The sequence below is a fragment of the Arvicola amphibius genome, chromosome 13, assembly GCF_903992535.2.
Source record: "Arvicola amphibius chromosome 13, mArvAmp1.2, whole genome shotgun sequence".
Classification (NCBI taxonomy): Eukaryota; Metazoa; Chordata; class Mammalia; order Rodentia; family Cricetidae; genus Arvicola; species Arvicola amphibius.
The window spans coordinates 57,044,093-57,064,211 of NC_052059.1; the positions used below are offsets into that span (position 1 = coordinate 57,044,093).

At 34.9% G+C, this 20,119-nt stretch overlaps 1 protein-coding gene across 12 annotated transcripts in view; it reads right to left on the bottom strand.

Moving 5' to 3' along the window:
* Positions 1–20,119, bottom strand: part of Zmym2 (zinc finger MYM-type containing 2) — a 78,436-nt gene that overhangs the window by 21,595 nt on the left and 36,722 nt on the right. For all 12 annotated transcript variants that reach the window (XM_038309813.1, XM_038309815.1, XM_038309814.1 and 9 more), the window contains 6 exons: positions 18,702–18,773; positions 17,072–17,222; positions 16,337–16,452; positions 12,360–12,476; positions 9,975–10,125; positions 6,365–6,537 (listed from right to left, as the gene is read on the bottom strand). In XM_038309813.1, the coding sequence (XP_038165741.1) occupies positions 6,365–6,537; positions 9,975–10,125; positions 12,360–12,476; positions 16,337–16,452; positions 17,072–17,222; positions 18,702–18,773 (780 nt within the window). The remainder of the gene's footprint in view (positions 1–6,364; positions 6,538–9,974; positions 10,126–12,359; positions 12,477–16,336; positions 16,453–17,071; positions 17,223–18,701; positions 18,774–20,119) is intronic.

Consider the following 20,119-nt stretch of genomic DNA (forward strand, 5'->3'; position numbering starts at 1 on the left):
TTGATCAGTGAGTGAAACAAAAGATGTAATTAATTCCAAATAGAATGAGAATGAAGTTTTTAATCTAAAAATAAATTACTATAATTTTTAAAAACAGATTGTCAGCTTAACAATTTACAAATTCTGATAATACTAAATTATAATAAATGCATCTGTGCCTGTTTCATTACTCTAATTCAGTTTTATATTGTATATGTGATTATCTCTCAACTTATATCCCAAATGAAATTCTATTAATAAATACTTTACGGGTGTATCTTAGAAGTAGAGCACATTTTAGCTTAAGAGGGAAAAAAGTAAGCTCACAGTTGAGAGATATTAATAAAGAATCATATTGGCATACAGGTCTTAAAGAACAAAGAGATGGACCATAATGCATGGTCTCTTTTTTTTCTATTTCAGCTCTCTTGCTGAACAAACATTAAATAAATGAAGTTTTGTGGTATATATTATTAACAGTAACTGATGCTATTATGCCTTGTCTAAAAATTTATGAATCAAATTTTACAATACTGGTAGATTATGTGGTAATCTCAATCGCAGAAGCATTAAGTATTTTAACCTAAGTCATTATGATGGCTAATCTTAGCTGTCAACTTTATTTCAAGTGGGAAGACCCACCTTAAATGTTGACAGCACCCTAGATAAAAAAAAAAAAAGCAAAGAAAGAAGCTTTGCTTTTGTCCATTTGCCTTTGCTCTCACTAGCATGTTCATCTACGTCAGTGCTGCTACTGTGTTTTGATGACATCAAAACATAGATCTTAGGGGCTTCCAACAGGACTACTAACAGCTCTCTAGACCTTGAATACCAAACCACAACTGCTGAAGAACCCAACCTCAAGGACTGAGCTGCTACCAGGTTGAAGGCCTCTCCCATGAGAGACAGCCTATTAGGTCTGTTCCTCTAGAAAATTCGTAATACAGTTATACTTGACTCAATAATGGAAACAGGTCCTATGTACAACTCTTATCAACAAAAGACTACTTGAAATTAAAGAAATATTTCAGATTCTTTGTCCTTTTTTATAATCAAAAGAAAGGAAATAAGCTTACAACCACTTACAAATGAGTCAGAGCACTAAAGAAAACCAAATGAAACTGCAGCCTAACTACCCCCCCCCCCACTGAGAACCTGAAATTAAAAGCCTAACACTGACCTAGTATCTACAGTTCTTACAACAGGCCTGCAAAATGAGCAGGAAAAAAACCAACACACAAAAATAAAAGATCCGACTAACATCAAATATTAAAAACAAAGTTACAGAATTCCAGCAGAAAACCAAGTCAAAATTTGTATTTTATCATAATCTCAGGATAGACTGGCAAACAGAAATAAGTAGAAAATAAAAGCCCTAATAAAAGTAAAACACAAAAAGGGTTCTCAATTTAACATCTAAGTCAAAACTCAGTTTGTGTAAAATTTAACAAATTTCCATAGCATATGTACTATACTGGCTTTCTGAAAAGGCGGGTATCAGGATGTTCAACGTTGCCTCAAACCCCATCAGACATCTTGCTTCCATGTCCCAAGTGCTAGAATTATAGTTTTTATCACCAAATCTAACTAAAAATATCTTATCCCAAAATCTGAATAATAAGTCCTTCATTCTAAAATCTTATATACTTTGTTTTCCTACATCTACCTCCTTTCTTTAAAAATATTGAAAACAATCTGTCCAAAGAAAACCAGTGCAGGATTAATATCAATTATACATAAAAACAAATTTTCTACTTTTTTCAAACTAAAAGAGTGGGAACTCAAAACTAACAATTCTAAGCTTAATGCCATAAACAGAACTGTGAAGGATGTAAACTTCTATTTATTTGATTTTATGTATCTAAGTATTTTAGTGGCCAGTAAGTCTGTGAACCATGTGTATGCCTAGTGCCCATGGAAGTCAGAAGAGTCAAAGCCCTAGCCTAGAACTGGAGTTACCGGTGGTTATGAGCCTAGCACATGGGTGCTAGAAAGGAACCTGGATACTCTGCAAGAAAAGTAGAGCTTTTAACCACTGAGCCATCTTTCTAACAGGGTCTTCTTATATAAGCACAGGCTGGCATCCAACTAACTGGCCATCCAGATGGTCAAGTTAAATTACAGATGTGTAACACTTACACTCAGATAAACCAATTTTACTCTAATTTTTTTGGTTGTCTATCAACACATTTTTTAATATTAATTTAAGAGACAGTTATAGTAAGTCTCTAGATACAGAAGCAACCTACTGCAAAGATCAGAAAATGTCCTAAGTAAAAAGCATACGGAGTAGTTGAATGATACTGTCAACAGGTTTCTACATCTGAAGACTTGATTCCCAGTTGGTAGCAGAGACTAAGGTAGCCTTGCTTTAAAGAAGTCAGTCAGTGTGCACAGACTTTCAAGAGGTAAAATCCACCTGCCACTTCTAGTTTGCTCTCTGCTTTGTGCTTGCAACTCACACTGAGTTCTCAGCACCCTCTCTCCAGCCACCACAAAAACCCGGACTTCTACCTGACATTATAGACTCTTACCCTCTGGAACCACGAGACAAAATAAACTTTTGTATACGTCACCTTGGCCATAATGTTTTATCACAATAACAGAAATGTAATTAATACAGCATACCAGCAGAAAATTTGAAAGCATAATGTTAAATGCTTCAATGAAATTTATTTTGTGGTACTTAGCACCAAACGCCCACCTACTAAGTAAGCACTGAGCTATACAGCTAATCTCATTATTAAATTTAAATACTAAAAATATTTTATAAAATTATTTCAATTCTAAGTAGTCTCTCAATGTTATTGTGAATATTACACAAAGGTTTGTGGGTTTTACATAAGAATTACTAAAATGGTGCAAAAGACACAGCAATTTGGAACTGTAAATTTAAACACTACTATACTGGGGTGTGTAACTAGGAACAAACACATCTTTACCCATAAAAACAGGAACCATTACAATTATCAGACGGGAGGGTGAGAAATGAGAAAGATTTGTTAATTCCAGAGAAGCCTATGCTTTGGGATTTGGTGAACTCTTAGAAAACATTCTCTGTATTCTGCTGGTTACAGAAGCACTTTCCCTTCAAAAAGTTGTCAAAGTGCTTGAAAAAGTAGTACCTCATTGGCAAGAGGTAGGGACAGTAATCTACCTCATCTTTGGGAGCACTAGTTGTGCAACATAGTGGGTGCTATTGAGGAAAAGAATTGGTCCTTCTGGTCGCCAATGTCAGATACAGATGTTGGTAGTTTCCAGTGCATCTCATGGGTTTTCTGTGCAGTTTCTCTACACTTCAGAGCACTGCAATGTATCAGGCAAGGCAGCAGACAACCCAACAGTGACTAATTTTAGGTGAATGTTTGGTCTTGAAGTGCTTTAGAACTGATTCTCAGCACAGCACTGAGCTGCCAACTACCAGTCGTATACAATTCAATTTTGAAAAAGATTTTAACTTATATATTTGTGTATGTATGTCTCTGTGTACATATGCCACATGTATCTAAGTATTTTAGTGGCAAGTAAGTCTGTGAACCACGTGTATGCCTAGTGCCCATGGAAGTCAGAAAAGTCAAAGCCCTAGAACTGGAGTTACCAGTGGTTGTGAGCCTAGCACATGGGTGCTAGGAAAGGAACCTGGAAAAGTAAAAGTAGAGCTTTTAACCACTGAGCTTTTAAACACTGTACCCAGAGGCTTGAAGATGGTGTCAGATTTCCTACAGACATTTATGAGCCATCTTATCTGGGTCCTAGGAAATGAACTAAGGTCCTCTGGAAGAGCAGCAAGTGCTATTAACTATGAAGCCATCTTTCCAGCCACTATTTTTGTCAAATGTCACAATCTGATGAAGAAATGGTTTGTTGCTGGGCAGTGGTGGCACAAACCTTTAATCCTAGCACTCGAGAGGCATAGTCAAGGAAACTTCCATGAGTGAAGCCAGGACAGCCAGAGCTACATAGAGATACCCAGTCTCAATAAAATACAAGATTAATTTCAGCCTATGAGACAGATACTTTTCCCACAACCACCTTTCCAGCTTGCCTCAAATACCTAGTGATCCTTGACTACTCACTCCTAATAAAGTTGTAAGAAGTTCAGTTTCACTGACTGCTTTCCAACAGTCACTGTTAACTTCTCATGGCTGATTACTTCCCTCCGTGTCTTCAACGCTCAGGTCTGCTTTGCAAAATCCCTTCAACCATCACAATGCACTCTATAATTTGCTAGCAGCTCTTGGGCCAAACACACTGCTGAAGTTTTTTCAAGTTACTTCTGTACTTTATGACTCACTTTGAACTCAAATCTGCTTTTTGTCTAACATACATTCCATAATATAAAATAAGTAAGAGGTCACTAGCAAAACAAAAACAAAAAGTGAGAAACGAGCACTAAAATGAGATATAGAACCACATTTATTATACAAGAACATATTTCACTATAAAACAACAAACTTCAACAGCGAAAACCTGACATTACTTTTTACACCAACATAATATTACAGAGATCTTATACATTCTGATACTGCTTCATTGAATTGTCATAACTGAGAACTATGTAAAAGAGCATTATTAGTATGAACAATTAGTATGTATGAGGTCCTAGATTCAATCCCAGCACTAACAAAATTAAAGTAATAAAATGGAACATAAGACAACAATGTGGTCTTTTACTAAGCAGCACATCTTTACTTGCCATCAACAAAAAAAAGAAACTCTAAGATTTCTCTATTTTCATTATAGTTAATAGAAAGAGAATATTCAAAAAAGAGGTAGGAAAGGGCATACAAGAGGAAGAAAAATAATAAACACAGAGAGAACAGCTAGCTCAAAAATGCATTTATTCTATAAGCAAAAACCAAAATCTCCAAAGTTAAAAATTATTTTAGGTTCACAATTTAGGTAGAAACTTTAACAGTAAAATAATTACAAAGAAATTATTATCACATCATAATAACTACTGTCTCAAGAAGTGAATGATGAAAAGGAATAAATGGCACTTTTAAATATGTAGTCAAACACCTTTACTGTTTTGTGATTATTAAAAACAAAATTTTAAAACTAAAACTTCTTATCCCTAGCAACATCAAAAAAAAAAATCTGAGGATGGAATACAGTGTTGGAGCACTGATGTAAAAGGCTGTGAGTTTGATCTCTAGAAGGGAAAACAAACAACTTAAAACCTAACAACCTAACCTGAAGGTAACAGAGTATTTGTGTGTGTTAAACAAAAATTAAGCATTAATAATATCAAAGTAGTAAGTGGGGGAAAATTTCTTAAATACACTACACAATAGAATGAAGTACTATGTTAAACTATGAAATTGTGAGCAGAGTGTTAAAATGTGTGTCTTCTGTGTGTTTATACCTTTGGACTTTAAATTTTAAATCGTCCAAAAGCAATTCATTCATAATGAACCAAGTTTCTGAAATATACCAAAACCATTTTATGAAGCTACACCACTGAAAATACATAAAATCTCAATTATTTTTCCTCTGGCCAGGAAAGTATTCTTTAGTTAGTATGATGATTTTCAGATATGTCATTAATACTAATCATCTTCATAAAGTGAATGAACTACATCAGGTTCATCAAACTTCACCTCTCTCACAATTCAGAAGTCATGATATCTATCTTCACATGTTTTAAAACTGTATCCATATGAAGCTTTTACCATTGAGGTACTTTTCCATGTTATCAACATAGAAATTAATACTTTTTTGGTATAATATCTAACTTTCTCTTGGGTAATATCTGATGATACAAACTCCAAATAATCTTTAATTTCTTATCTAAAAAAGAAGTAGCCAGGAAAGGTGGTACACATCTTTAATCCCAGCAGTTAGAAAACAAAGAGCTATGATATCAAGATCAGCCACTGCTACACAGTGAAACCCTGTCTCAAAAAAAAGTAGTTAATGCAATGGGCCAAAGGTCATTATTACTAACTTTTAAAGTCTTTTATAAGACACAACACAAGAGCTGTTCCACAAAGAAGTATTTACATGCAAACCTACATACACGTAAAAGTAAAGACTTACAAAACACTAGCCAAATATTCAAAGCTGCTACTGCTTTGTTCAATACTGAAAAACAGACTCATTAAATAAAAATTGGAGAAATATCTATTTTATGAAGCTATAACACTGAAAATATACAAATAGCTTAATGGTTGGTAGCATCTAAATTCTTAAGAAAAATAATAACTATTTCACTTTATAAAAAACAAGTAGAAAAGACAAAAACCATCTTAATGAACATCAGAAACAGGGCTAGGCATAAAGTATGCAAATTTAAGTAACAAAAAGAGTTAAATAATAGCTACCAAGAATTTTAAAAGACTACCCAAAGTAGTCACTGCAATCAGAATATGTTGTTACTTGCCTTGTAGTACCACTCCTGAAACTTTTTACAGCAGTCATCACTGCAGAAGTCTCTGAGAACCCCATCAAGCTCTTTAGTGGCTCCCTTCTTACACAGCTGAGAACAATAGTTGCACGTAACACATCTTAATCCTAATCGTCTTGCAAAATCTTGTTTGTATAATAGCTTGCAGCCTGAAAAATGTTACATTTTTTTTAAAGAACACATAAAAAGACAAATTTTAAACTGAGACAGATCTTTTAAGGCTAGTTACTTATTAGTTTCAGGAAATGCCCAATATATTCACATATAAAGTCCTCTTTCCCTCCTGGCTAAAAACCTACATGTTATATGTGTATGTTCAGGTGCACGTGGAGGCCAGAGCTTGATGCCTGTTGTCTTCCTCAACTGCTCACCATCTTTTTTCCCCAGAGTCTCATTGTCCCTAAAGCTAGACTGGCTAGCCAGCAAGTCCCCAAAGGGATCCTCCTGTCTCTGCTCCGCAGTGCTGGCAGTACAGATGCCAAGCCTGACTTTTACAAGGATAATAGGATCAGACTCAGATTCGTGCTGGAACAGCAAGCACTTTACTAACAGGAGCTTTTTCCCAGGCCCTATGAAATGCTAACAGCCAACCTCTAAAAATGTGAATAGAACACGGATTATTATATTAGAAAACATATCTATAACATGGGTTCAAACAATACTTTAAGACATTAAAATCTGTTAACACTTCAGAACTATTCTCTTTGTTCTATTTAAATAAAATCACAAGGATACAGCAAGTATGTTAGAAAAAATGAACACAGAATCCTGAGAAGTTCCAACTAAATTTATAAACATTCTCTTTTTTTTTTTTCCAAGACAGGGTTTCACTATGCAGCCTTAGTTGTCCTGGAATACACTCTGTAGATGAGGCTGGCCTCAAACTCAGAGATTACCTGCCTCTGTCTCCCAAGTGCTGAGAGTAAAGGTGTGCACCACCACCGCATGGTTTATAGACATATTCCTTAGAAAGCATTATACTGAAGTTTTTTAGATTCTTCCTATCAGCCTATTTTCATAGAAGAATTTTTCAAGGTGACATAACTGAGTTACTGACTTGTCTAGAGAAAATACTATCTACTTCTTTAATGAATACCTCTCTGTATCTACTGCATAGATGTGCAAAGTATTTTCACATATCTAATTTACTATCTATACTACCTCTGAAGTTGAACAGGCCTCTATATTATTACTCATGCTATTTCATGAAAGAAGAATCATCTGTTAACATCTATGGAAATCCTACCTGTTAATAAGAAGCTCAAATTATAATTCTAACATACAATGTTCTCATCGACCTAAATGTTTTAAATGTTTTGTCCTAAGAATCTTCTGCTTTTGGGAGTTGGGACTCATCATTATCCTATAGCTCAGGATGGCTTTGAACTTTCAATCCTCCTTTCTTGTCAAACTTCTATGTTGTTAAGACTGTAGGCAACTGCTACCATACCTAACTGTACAGTTTTTAAAAAATACAAAGTTCTGCAGATCACTGTGTACCACCCTAGAATTTATTATTGCAAATCATGTTTTTAAGATTACATTTATTTAAAATTATTTGTTTATTTGTAATGTGTTTTGTGGCATCATGATACAGCATACACGTGACACTCAGGACAACCTGAAAGTGTTTCTATCATGTGGATACTAAAAATCAAACTGAACACTCAGGCCTAACGCCTCAGTAGAAACACTGAGCCATTACCAGCACTTGAACTATTATAAATCTTAATCAGATTTTTTGTTGTTGTTTTGTTGGGTGTGTTTTTTTGTTTTTTTTTTTGTTTTTTTTTTTTTTGGTTTTTTGGAAAGATCTCTATGTAGCCTTGGCTGTCTGAGAACTCAATATGTAGATAAGGCTGTCCTGGAACTCACAGATATCCAACTGCCTTTACCTCCTTAGTGTTGGGATTAAAGGAATGCCACCACATCTGGCCTTTATAAACTAGATTTGACTGATAGTAACACTATTTATAAGTTCTAGCAGAAAACTAGGGTAACAGAGGGTTGAAAAAAATGCCACTGAAAGTAAAATATAAAAATTTACATACCTAACACTTTATTACCCATCTTAAGTCCTTCCCCTATGAAAATTATGTTTCTAAGTATCAATTAACTATTTGATACGCTCTATTTCATAAAACCCATGTTAGATTTACAAAAATCTAATTGCTACAAGATCACTGACATACATTAATAATTAATTATAATATTTAGACTTAGGAATGAATTAGATTGTTCTTGCACAAAAATGCAAGTGGTAGATTAAATCAGTTATCATCATCGAATTAGTCATTTTCACTGTAACTTTGCTCTTAATAATACATCATGGTTACAGGTGAGATGTACTAATCATAATTAAGTAAAATTGCCTTGCTTTGTAAACTAATTCCTTTGTTTGTTTATTTGTTTTTCAAGACAAAGTTTCTCTGTTTATACCTGGTTGTCCTGGAACTCACTCTATAACCAGGCTGGCCTTGAACTCACAAAGATGCACCAGCCTCTGCCTCCCCTGGGATAAAAGGCGTGTGTCACCACTGCCCAGCAAGCAGTACCTTTTAATATACATGTTCTACTGATGTGAGAAATGTATAAGGAGATGCCAACTGAACTGAACATTGATTTTTCTGTCACTGACTGCTGGCATTTAGGGTTACTGAACTTTCTTTTTACTCCAAATTTGCTATAGGAGTCCCCAAAAAACGTATAAGCAAGGGACAAAAAGTCTTCAATGGAAAATAAAGATAAGCCCCAGCAAAAAATAAAAGGTGAAAGTCAACTTAGAGCAAAACTGTACCAACTAGGAATACTAGTAACAACAAGCACCTAAAGCCCATAGCTACAATCCTCTTTCTATCTCCAGAGAAGTGAGTTAACAACTGAAGTTCATGTCTATAACCTGATTTCTGGTATGAGACCAGAAACTTTAAGTAAGGAGAAAGGATGTTTGTAACCATATTGTAACAGAACCTAATGTGCCCCAGACACCGTATACCCCAACTGTACCCACTATCCTTGTCATTGCATGTAATTCCTCGCAGATCTCCATCAATGACCCTTATCTAAAATGCTTTTGATCAGAAGAATTTGAGATTGGGAAGACAGGGGCTGTGGGGTGTTTGTTTATTTTCATCAGATGTACTTTAGCTTTCTTAACCTAAAAATCCAAAACCTGAAATTTCTAGAGAATCATGGGTTTCAGATTTTGAGGTCAGAGAATATCAATCTATATACTAAAGATGTCTATAGCTAGGTAGCAAGCTGGTAGAAGACATGAAACTAACACAAAATATTCTTTGTTCTTGAAAGTCAGTTTTCAGGCCACAATGTGCAAGTTTAGAGATGACATGGTATCACAATGCTTTCTTTCATTTTTATCACCAAATTTCAAGAGGCCCAGAAGACTAAAAAGACACATGTAAAACAAAACAATTCAGGAGAAAATTAACCTAAGTTTTGTTCAGTCTTATTAAATTGTGTGCCTATTCTGGACATCTGTAATTACATATTCCTTAAATATTTTGGCAAAAGGCATTATAATGATAGAGTAAAAGTTATAAATAACAAACACTGTATACACACTTGCCTTCACTACAGAATGGTCTCTTAACGCCGGAGAAATTTACTGTTTCATGAAGCGTCTTCTCCTCTTGGCAGTATTCGCAATATGTAACTATGCAATGCAACTTCTTATAATCATCTGAGCAAGTTTTGCTGCAGAACTGATGCACTTTGTTCTAAATGCACAATGGGAACTTTGGTAAGTAGAGAACCATCTCAAGACTAATCTTAAGAGATAAACAAACCACTCTTACAGTAAAACTATTTACTGTTATGATCTTTGGAGACACATTTCCTATAGGCCACAAACACCTAAGCTAAGCAGTTTTCTAAATATAAACAAAGCTCCACTAAATTCAGCATCATTAACTACCCTAAAAGTACTCTATGAGCAAGTGAACAATCGCTAACATAAAAACATAATTAGAGAAACAAAAAGGAAATAATGAAAAATACAATGGAAGCTACAGAAATACGAGATACAACATTTTTAGTCAATGCAAGATACTCTTTGTTGAGTAGATTCCAACACATTCCTAACATACTTTAATAAAAACATCATTTATGTCTAAAATTTCAATTTAGTGCTATTCTACAGGATTAATTAAAAACTTGACACTAAGTTTCCTTAAGTGAAAAAAATGGTTAATTATTATTTTTTCCTGGATTCAAAACAACAATTGTCAGGTCTGCTTTTTAAACAATGAGCCAGGATTTAAGAACTAAAATTCAAAAAATATAACTTTTCTCCCAAATTATGGCATACATAAATTAAGTCTAAATCATCAACTTAATACATATCAAAGATATCTGAAGACTAAAATAAGGAGTTAAAATGATGCAGGACACAACTCAAGTAGTTAAAGCAGTCATCAATGGAAAACTGCCCCATTATGAATACAAAAGTCAAGAGGAGAAAAAATGGCTGGGGGGAACACAGGCACAAAAACAACCACGCAGAGACATACAGACAGACCACATGCACATGAAAAAGAACACAAAGAAATCAAAACTGCTAATCATGGACTGGAAAAGACCCTAAACTCACAGTCTCTGAGGGAGATGCTCAATCAATAGGACAGTATCTCTTAATGGCATCTAACACTAAAGTTCTCTGTAAACAGAAGCAATACCATATCACAACAAAATTTGAGTAGCAATGATTTTCATCTGAAATTATCAAATTTCAATTTATTATAAGACATTTGTTTCCTATATGACACTATTTGTATGCTTGCCGATGGATTTCTTCCCTCACTCCCTGGTTATTCCTTTATTTTCTCATGTTGGTCATTATTATTTCTGCTACTAGTTAGGTAGTTATTAGTCTAAAACTCATGATGAGATGCCATCAAGAGTCTCAAAAAAATGACTAAATTTAACTGCATTAGAAACAGCACCAAACAAAATAATAAACTACAGAATTTTACAGGTACTAAAATAATAAACTTCCTCAGATTTCCAAAAAGTTTAGAAATCATGAAATCTAATTCTAGATATCACTTTTCACCTCAGTGTTACACTCTTATTTATTTGTTTGTTTAGTGGTTTTTCAAGACAGGGTTTCTTTGTGTAACAGCCCTAGATGACCTGAACTCGCTCTGTAGACTACGCTGGACTGGAAAGAGATCTGCTTGCCTCTGCCTCTTGAGTGCTGAGATTAAAGGCATGCGCCACCAAAACCTGGCTGAGTATAACAGTTTAAGTGATGTGTGAACAATCACAAAACAAGCAATCTGATTTTAATTCTACATCTTATATAAGTATATTTATTTAAGTATATACTTCATGTATACTTCTGACCATCCAATCCACCCAAAAACAGTTTAAAGAATGGCCGAAAGTAAACACTGTTCTACACAGAAGTGAGTAGCCTGGATTAGCTATCTATCTATTACTGTCCTCAAACAAACTCACTGTTCAGAAGTGCCAACAGCAAAAGAAAGAACATGACAAAGGAAATTAATACACTAAAAAAGGAGTGCTACGGAAAAAAAAAAATCAACAAGTCACAGGCCTCTACTCTCTTATTAAAATAGAAGATGTTAAATGGCAGAATAGTGTCTTACTTACAAATTCTATTCTACAAATACAGAGCACAAAGGTATTTATAGTTCGGATAATGAAAATAATGAGGAGAAAGAGGAAAATAAGTTGACAGATACTCTGAGTGAATGAGGAGATGTTTTATATTCTATTACAAGTGTATTACGTCTTGTGTATTTGACTTCAATAAATTACTTCGCATTACATTTATCCTGCTGACTTCACTTCCACACAAGTATACACATCACCAATACAATACAATATATGAAACTACTAAGAAAGAGGTTTACAAACAGAAATGCTAGTTACTTTATTAGGTTTTCATCTTAGCATTAGATAACACATATAAGGAAACAAGACTTGCCTCCCATTCCAAGATTTCTGGTTTTGAACAAAAGGAATTTTTACAGTAGTTGCATTTCAATTGAATATCACTGGGTGCTACAAATTGGCCATTTGGAGATGACTGCATGCTTAGTGCCTAAAATAAAGAACAAAATACACTTAGTCTGACATGTATTTTTAGAACTTCTACTGTAAGCACTATGAAAAGTATACTGTACACAGAAAGCAATAGTTTCTTTGCTAATTATTTCCTTAGTACATAAAATGAAAATTTTTAATTTTCCCTCAAAAATACACTATTAAACGCTCTGGGATGTAGCTCAGAGGCAGCATGATTTCTTAGCAAGTTCAAGGCCCTCGCTTCAATGCCCAGTACTGGAAAAAAAAAAAAAGACAAAAAAACCTGTATTGTTAGCTTTACAAATTGAAATATTTACCAAGAATTACCTAAAATAATCAAATAAAAATAAGAAGGAAAAACTACAGCTTTTTTTTTCAGTTGAAAAAAAACGGTACTAGGTTAGCTCTCCAAGTTCTAAACAGGGGGATAACAAGGGAGGGGGGGGAAAAGGAGGGAAAAGACAGAAAGGAGACAAATCTGTACTGATCTTTCCAAAAATGAAATATTAAGCTATTAATAACTTGCCCCACTACATCACTCCCATAATCCTCACTCTAAGACCTTATGAAGGAAAACATACATGTATTACTTTTTAAAAAGATAACAAAGCTAAGCGGTGGTGGTGCACGCCTTTATTCCAGACACTTGAGAGAGGAAAATGGGTCTCTGTGAACAAGGCCAGCCTGGTCTACAGAATAAGTGCCAGGGCAGTCAGGACTACACAGAGAAAACCTGCCTCAAAATAACGAACAAAAAAAAGTAAAAGTTGATAATCATACAGGAATAATTCACATAATAAGATAGGAAGGATATATAAAAATACATAGACTTGAATCTTTTCCTTGATTCTTTGTGCAAGGCAGTCTCTATGCAGTACTGGATGTCCCTGAACTAGCTGTTTAGAGCTGCCTCTTGAGTGCTGGGATTAAAGGAGCATAAATAAATAAATAAGATTATTCAAAAAAAAAAGTAGAGGGAGAAACAATCACTTTTAAATACCATATTGTATAATACAAGTAAAGTTAGTTTAAAGAAAAAAAGAAAGGCCAGTCAGTGGTGGTGCAAGCCTTTAATTTAACCCCAACTTGGAAGGCAGACAGGCAGATCCCTGTGAGTTCAAGGCCAGCCTGGTCTACAGAGTGAGTTCCAAGACAGTCAGGACTGTTTCAAAGAGAAACTATTCCAAGAAAAAACAAGATGAAACAGCGGGAGGGACGGAGGGAGGGCAGGAGGGAAACGTAAAAGGATATTTTACTATCAGACGACTGAAATGTCACATGCCTTTTTTACTACTTCATTGAACTTCATCTAGTCAAACATAACAGGTCTTTGAGTCACAAACTTGCAAGAGCCATATTGGATTTTTAAGTCCCGAAACTCTGAGAAATAGCAAATTTTGCTTATAAGCTATTTTGTTAAACTAGTTTTTTAAAAAAGAATAATATTCTGTTATCTTGTTTATTTTTTTAAGATTTATTTATTTTTATGTCCATTAATGTCTGTGTGAGGATGCCAAAGTTCCTGAAACTGAAGTTACAGACAACTATAAGCAGTCATGTGGATGCTGGGAAATGAACCCGTGTCTTCTGGAAGAACACCATGTGCTTTTTTTTGAAAAGTATATATGTTTTTATTGATTTTTATTGAGCTCTACATTTTTCTCTGCTCCCCTCCCTGCCTCTTTCCTCCCCCCTTAAGCCTTCTCCCATAGTCCCCATGCTCCCAATTTACTCAGGATATCTTGTCTTTGTCTACTTCCCATGTAGATTATAGATTAGATCAATGTATGTCTCCTTGGAGTCCTCATTGTTGTCTAGGTTCTCTGGGATTGTAATTTGTAGGCTGGTTTTCTTTGCTTTATGTTTAAAAGCAACTTTTTAGTGAGTACATGTTTAACTGTTTTTCTGTGTCTAGGTTACCTCACTCAAAATGGTATTTTCTACCTCCATCCATTTGCCTGCAAATTTCAAGATGTTATTTTTTTCTGCTGTGTAGTATCTGTAAATGTACCACATTTTCCTTATCCATTCTTCTGTCAAGGGGCATTTAGGTTGTTTCCAGGTTCTGGTTATAACAAACAATGTTGCTATAAACACAGATGAGCACAAGTCCTTGTGGCATGATTGAGCATCAAAAAATACAGCTGCTTAAGAGATAAAAAAAAAATCCCCTATATGTCAACATTGTTTTATTTGTATATAAATGGGACTATATAAGGATGGGTACGTATATCCTTAGCTGGATGTGTTACTCAAAGCTGTTTCTTAAAAACATTTGGTGTTCATATATATAACATCAAACTATAGCCGAGAGAAGTTTAAAGTAAATGGAAAAAGTAGTTAAATTGGCCATAGTGGCTCAAGCCTGCAATCCCAGCACTGGAAGTTTGAGAATGGGGTGTGACTTCGATTCTTAACCAACAATAGTTGAGCTATAGTGTAAAACACTTTCAAAAACAAGGGTGGGAAAGAAAGTAGTGAATACATTATCTATATGTCCAGAATACCTAACATCAAAAGAAATAAAGGTAGTTTTAGTATCTGATATCCTTCTTTTCACAAATTAATTATCCCTCTATTTCTGGTGTAAGAAAAATTAAACTATTAGAAAGATTATGCACCACTAAAGCAACTTTATCAATCAGTTGGCTTAATTTCAACTTAGAAAAGATTAATGTTGAACAAGTTTATTATCTAATTTCAATGAGAGTGTAACTCACGAAAACAATATTCATTCACTTGAATTTAAAAACCTCAATTTAAATGGTAGTTATTTGTAGTAACTACAGTAGCATACATATTTAAAAGACTATAGTTTCAGTTTTAAAAAGTTAACCTAGGGGCTGAAGAGATGGCTCAGCAGTTAAGAGCACTGACTATTCTTCCAGAGGACTCAGATTCAATTCCCAGCACCCACACGGCAGCAGTCAAATGTCTATAATTCCAAGATCTGACACCTTCACACAGACATACAGGCAGGTAAAACACCAATGTACATAAAATAAGAATTAAATAGATAGATAGATAGGTTAACCTAGAGCACAGTACCTGGAATAAAATAGAACTGTTGGATGAATTGACTCATGAATCATGGCTTTCTTTATGCACTGATTTGAAATTCTCACATACAATAGGTAAATCTACTAGTGCTACCTACGAAATTCTTGAGTACCCTCTAAACTATTCCTTCAGAGTAGTCAACCAAACATTTTCTTGTGATATTATCCACACTTCAAATGTAAAAAAAAACTATATCAAACAACCCAAGTTTTGGGGGGATTTTTTTGTTGTTGTTTAGTTTTGGTTTGGTTTACTTTTTTATTGTTGTTGTTTGTTGGGGGGGGGGGGGAGTTGAGACAGGTTTTCTCTGTAGCTTTGGACCCTGTCCTAGAACTAGCTCTTGTAGACCAGGCTGGCCTCGAACTCACAGAGATCCACCTGCCTCTGCCTCCAAAGTGCTGGGATTAAAGGTGTGCGCCGCCGCCGCCACCAGGCTAAACAACCCATCATTTACAAAAATCAATAATGTCTCCCTGAGCGGATCCCAGACTAAGGTAAGAGTTACTATAAGAAGTCTAAATCCCCTTTTTACAGTGTTCATTTCTATTTTGGATAACAATATGCTTAATATTTCAAGGCTAAAGACACTGCTACTATCTAAAAAGAAAAGCACTATACATCCAACACTGAATTAAATCCTACTAAAATTCATTTCCTTCAAGCTCTGTATCACATCAAATCTATACAGAAGTTCAGCAAGGCCTTCTGTGACTTGTGATATATAGTCTCCGCCCAAAGAAGCAGAAAAGAAAAAAGCATATTATGATAATTGTTTTCTATATGCATTTTTATGGGTGAGGGGTAAAAGGAACAAACCTGAAATTTAGCCACACAACTGGAATTGCAAAAGTTATACAGTTTTCCATCAGGCATTGTGGCTTGGTATTGAGGTAAAGAGTTTCGCTTACAAAAATGGCAAATAATTCCCAAACCTAGAAGAAAAAAAAAGATACATACCAGATTTCCTTATAAAGTAAAAGACTTTCTGAAAATGTTAACTGACTTTTTTAAATGGGTCTCGCTACAAATTATTCTCATATTATTTGTACCTTAAATTTTCAAGATATCTTAATCTTCAAAAAATACTGCCAGGGATTAAAAGAAAGCTCAGCAAAAAAAGAGCTCTTGCAAAGGAACCAAGCTCTGTTCCCAGCACCCACAAAGCAACTAACCAACTTTAATACCAGTTCTAGATAACTCTTCACCCTCTTCAGACCTCTGTGAGCACTGCATATATAGTACACACAGACAATGCTGGCAAAACACCTATACACATAAAATGAGAATAAACATTTAATTATCTACAGTATACAAGGATACATAAAAATGTTTTAGATATTTTTGGGCTTAATAATAGTTTTAGCTAATCAGATACAAATAAAGCCTCACTAACTTTTAAAAATTAATATGAAAAATCATCAAAATAATTTTAGGCTTGCAATAAAGAAGTTCAGTATGAGAAAATCAAACAGTTAAAACTATATAAAAATAAGATCAGCTATCTTTAATAAACAATTATGTCGTTAAACTTTCCAAATACCTAAAACTTACTTTGTGACTTTGCATATTTTGTCTTGTGACTGTTCATGCAAGCAGTTGAACAATATGGCTCCATATATCCATTAGGACCTATACACTGAGTCATATCAAAAAATCTGCACTGTGTTCGGCAACCAGTACACGTTGTCAGTTTTCCATATTTCTAAAATTTGAACATAAAAAGATAATTAAGCACACACACACACAAACACACTCAATTACAACTAATTTCATAAAGCATTTTTTAAGAGCAAAAGACAGAGCTCTATGGAGCCCAGGAAGGCCTCAAAATTTATGACCTTCTTTCCTTAGCCCCACAAAATCTGGGATTGCAGAAATATGTCATCATGCCTGACTCAAAGCCTTTCCTGTCTTTTCAAAATGATTCTATTATATTCTTTCTAAAGGCAAACTAATTGTGCCAACTAAATTAGGTTCTAGCAAACCAATCGTCATCTCACTCTCCTTCAAAAAACAATGATTTTTGTTGATATTTAGTTGAAAATCTAGGAAAGGCATATTAACTTTTCTGTGTGTACGTGGTTTTGGAGCTGTGTTTAAGACTGCATCTCTAAGAAACAAAAACAAAGAAAACTCTAAGGCTACTAAATCTCACTGCCTGAAGGTGGATTTTGGAGCCCAGAAGTTGAAAAAACAGATCAAGTTCTGGACAACTACAATTTGGAAAACAAAATATTGAAGGGATCTGCACAGAAAAGAACTATGGCTACCTAACCACCAGTATCTCAGAAGAGGCCTTGGCTAAGAACTAATGAGTGCATGTGTGAGAAGGACAGACATGAAAGGAGCTGACAGTAGTGCTCCATTTATCAATCTCAGCATGTAGAAAGTTGAAGCAGGAAAGTAGGCTACATAATGTGACCCTGTCTCAAAGAGATACAGCACCAACAAAAAACACCTCAAAATGGAGCACGGAGAGAGGAAAATAATATATAGCACCTCAGTGGTAAGAAACATTGACAGGAGTCAGATGTGTGAGAGAGGCATTAGTCTAGGTAAGCAACACCAAAATAGTATCTGAGAAGAATTGTCTAACACACAAGGATTTTCTGACGAATAAAAAACATGAAAATTTTGGTGGAATTGAAATATCTCTTGGAGGAAATGAAAACATTCATCAGGGGCTGGAGAGATGGCTCAGCAGTTAAGAGCATCGCCTGCTCTTCCAAAGGTCCTGAGTTCAATTCCCAGCAACCACATGGTGGCTCACAACCATCTGTAATGGGGTCTGGTGCCCTCTTCTGGCCTGCAGGCATACACACAGATAGAATACTGTATATATAATAAATAAAAAATATTAAAAAAGAGACTTAAGAGTTCTTGTCAAATAAATCTTTCAAAAAAAAGAAAACATTCATCATCTGATAAGAGAATAAATTTCAATAATTCCATAGACAACTATTATATTAAAATACACTTTAATGCTTGAAAATGGATACAACGTTATGACATTTGACACCAGGAACTTACATAGTATAACTAATTCCCACATGCTGTCCTCTGACCTTCATATGCCCACAATGTGAGCACAAGCCCACATACATATACACATATACAAACATGAGTTTTGTTTTTTTTTTTATTTAAATGAGTCTTCAATCTCACCAACATTCCTGCTTACCTCAGGCTGCATTAAGAAAGAATCCTGCATGTGATCTCGAACTTCCTTCAGGAAACTTGGATGACTACCTACCTAAAACATTTTAAAAGATTTTATAAGTACATGAAGAAAAGCTGTCAGACTGAAAAGTAAATAAAAATCTATGAAAGCTGCTTCAATGATTGACCAATTTAAAACCTCCTAACTTTTGTAACTTATTTTTTTAAGATTTATTTTATTTATTATGTATACAGTGTTCTGTCTGCATGTTTGCTTGCAGGCCAGAAGAGGGCATCAGATCTCATTATAGTTAGTTGTGAGCAACCATGTGGTTGCTGGGAATTGATCTCAGGACCTCTGGAAGAACAGTAAGTAAATGCTCTTAACCTCTGAGCCATCTTTCCACCACCACCAACCCCCCCACCCCCACCCCCGCAACTTACAACAGTACATTTTCTGTTCTGTGCTCACTATTGAAGGAGTTGGGGGGAGGGGGTGATAAAACAATAAAATATTATCATAACAATGTGAGAAAGATTCATCCTTCCACATCCTGGCCACATTAAAAAACAAACTCCTGTTCTTTAATGCTAGATAAGCACTCTAGTATTAAATAACACCCCCAACACACACACACACACACACACACACAAAATAGAGAATAAGAGCCCTAGACTACAAAATCACATTTAAGTTTAAAAAGCAATCCTCATCACCAAAAACAAAGTTGAAACTTTAAAATTAGTAAAGCAATCAATGTCAAAACCCAAATTACAGATGTTAGAACTATCTGACAAAGATTTCCTAAGTAGCCATCATAAAAATGCTTCAATAGTTATAATACGCTTGAAGAAGAAATAAAATAGATGCTCTCAATTTAAAAACAAGATAGGGAGCCAGGTCTGGTACTGCACACCTTTAATCCCAGCACGTCAGAGACTGAGGCAGGCAGGAAGTTCAAGCTGCAACCAAGGCTATATAGTAAGACCCTGTCTCAAAAAACAAAGAAATAAATATAAAAAAAAAAATTAAAGAATCAGAGAACTGCAAGACAATAAATAGAAACAACTCTGTGTTATCTTTGGAGCTGTGGAGGAATAAGAAAAGAAGACAGAGTTCTCCAAGAAATGCTGCCTGGGGACTGGAGAGATGACTCAGAGTTTCAGAGCACTGGTTACACTTCCAGAGGTCAATTCCCAGCAACCACATGATGGCTCATAACAATCTATAATGAGATCTAATGCTCTCTTCTGGTGTGTAGACAGAGCACTGCATACTAAATAAATAAATAAATAATTTGTGTAATAATGAGCAAATAAATAAATAAATGAAAGATGCCTGAAGATATCTCACATCAAGCAAAAGACTGATTTAATGTATAGATAGAAGCTGAGTAAACCCTTGATTAACTTCATCCCTGTCCGGGAGTGCGGGGGGGG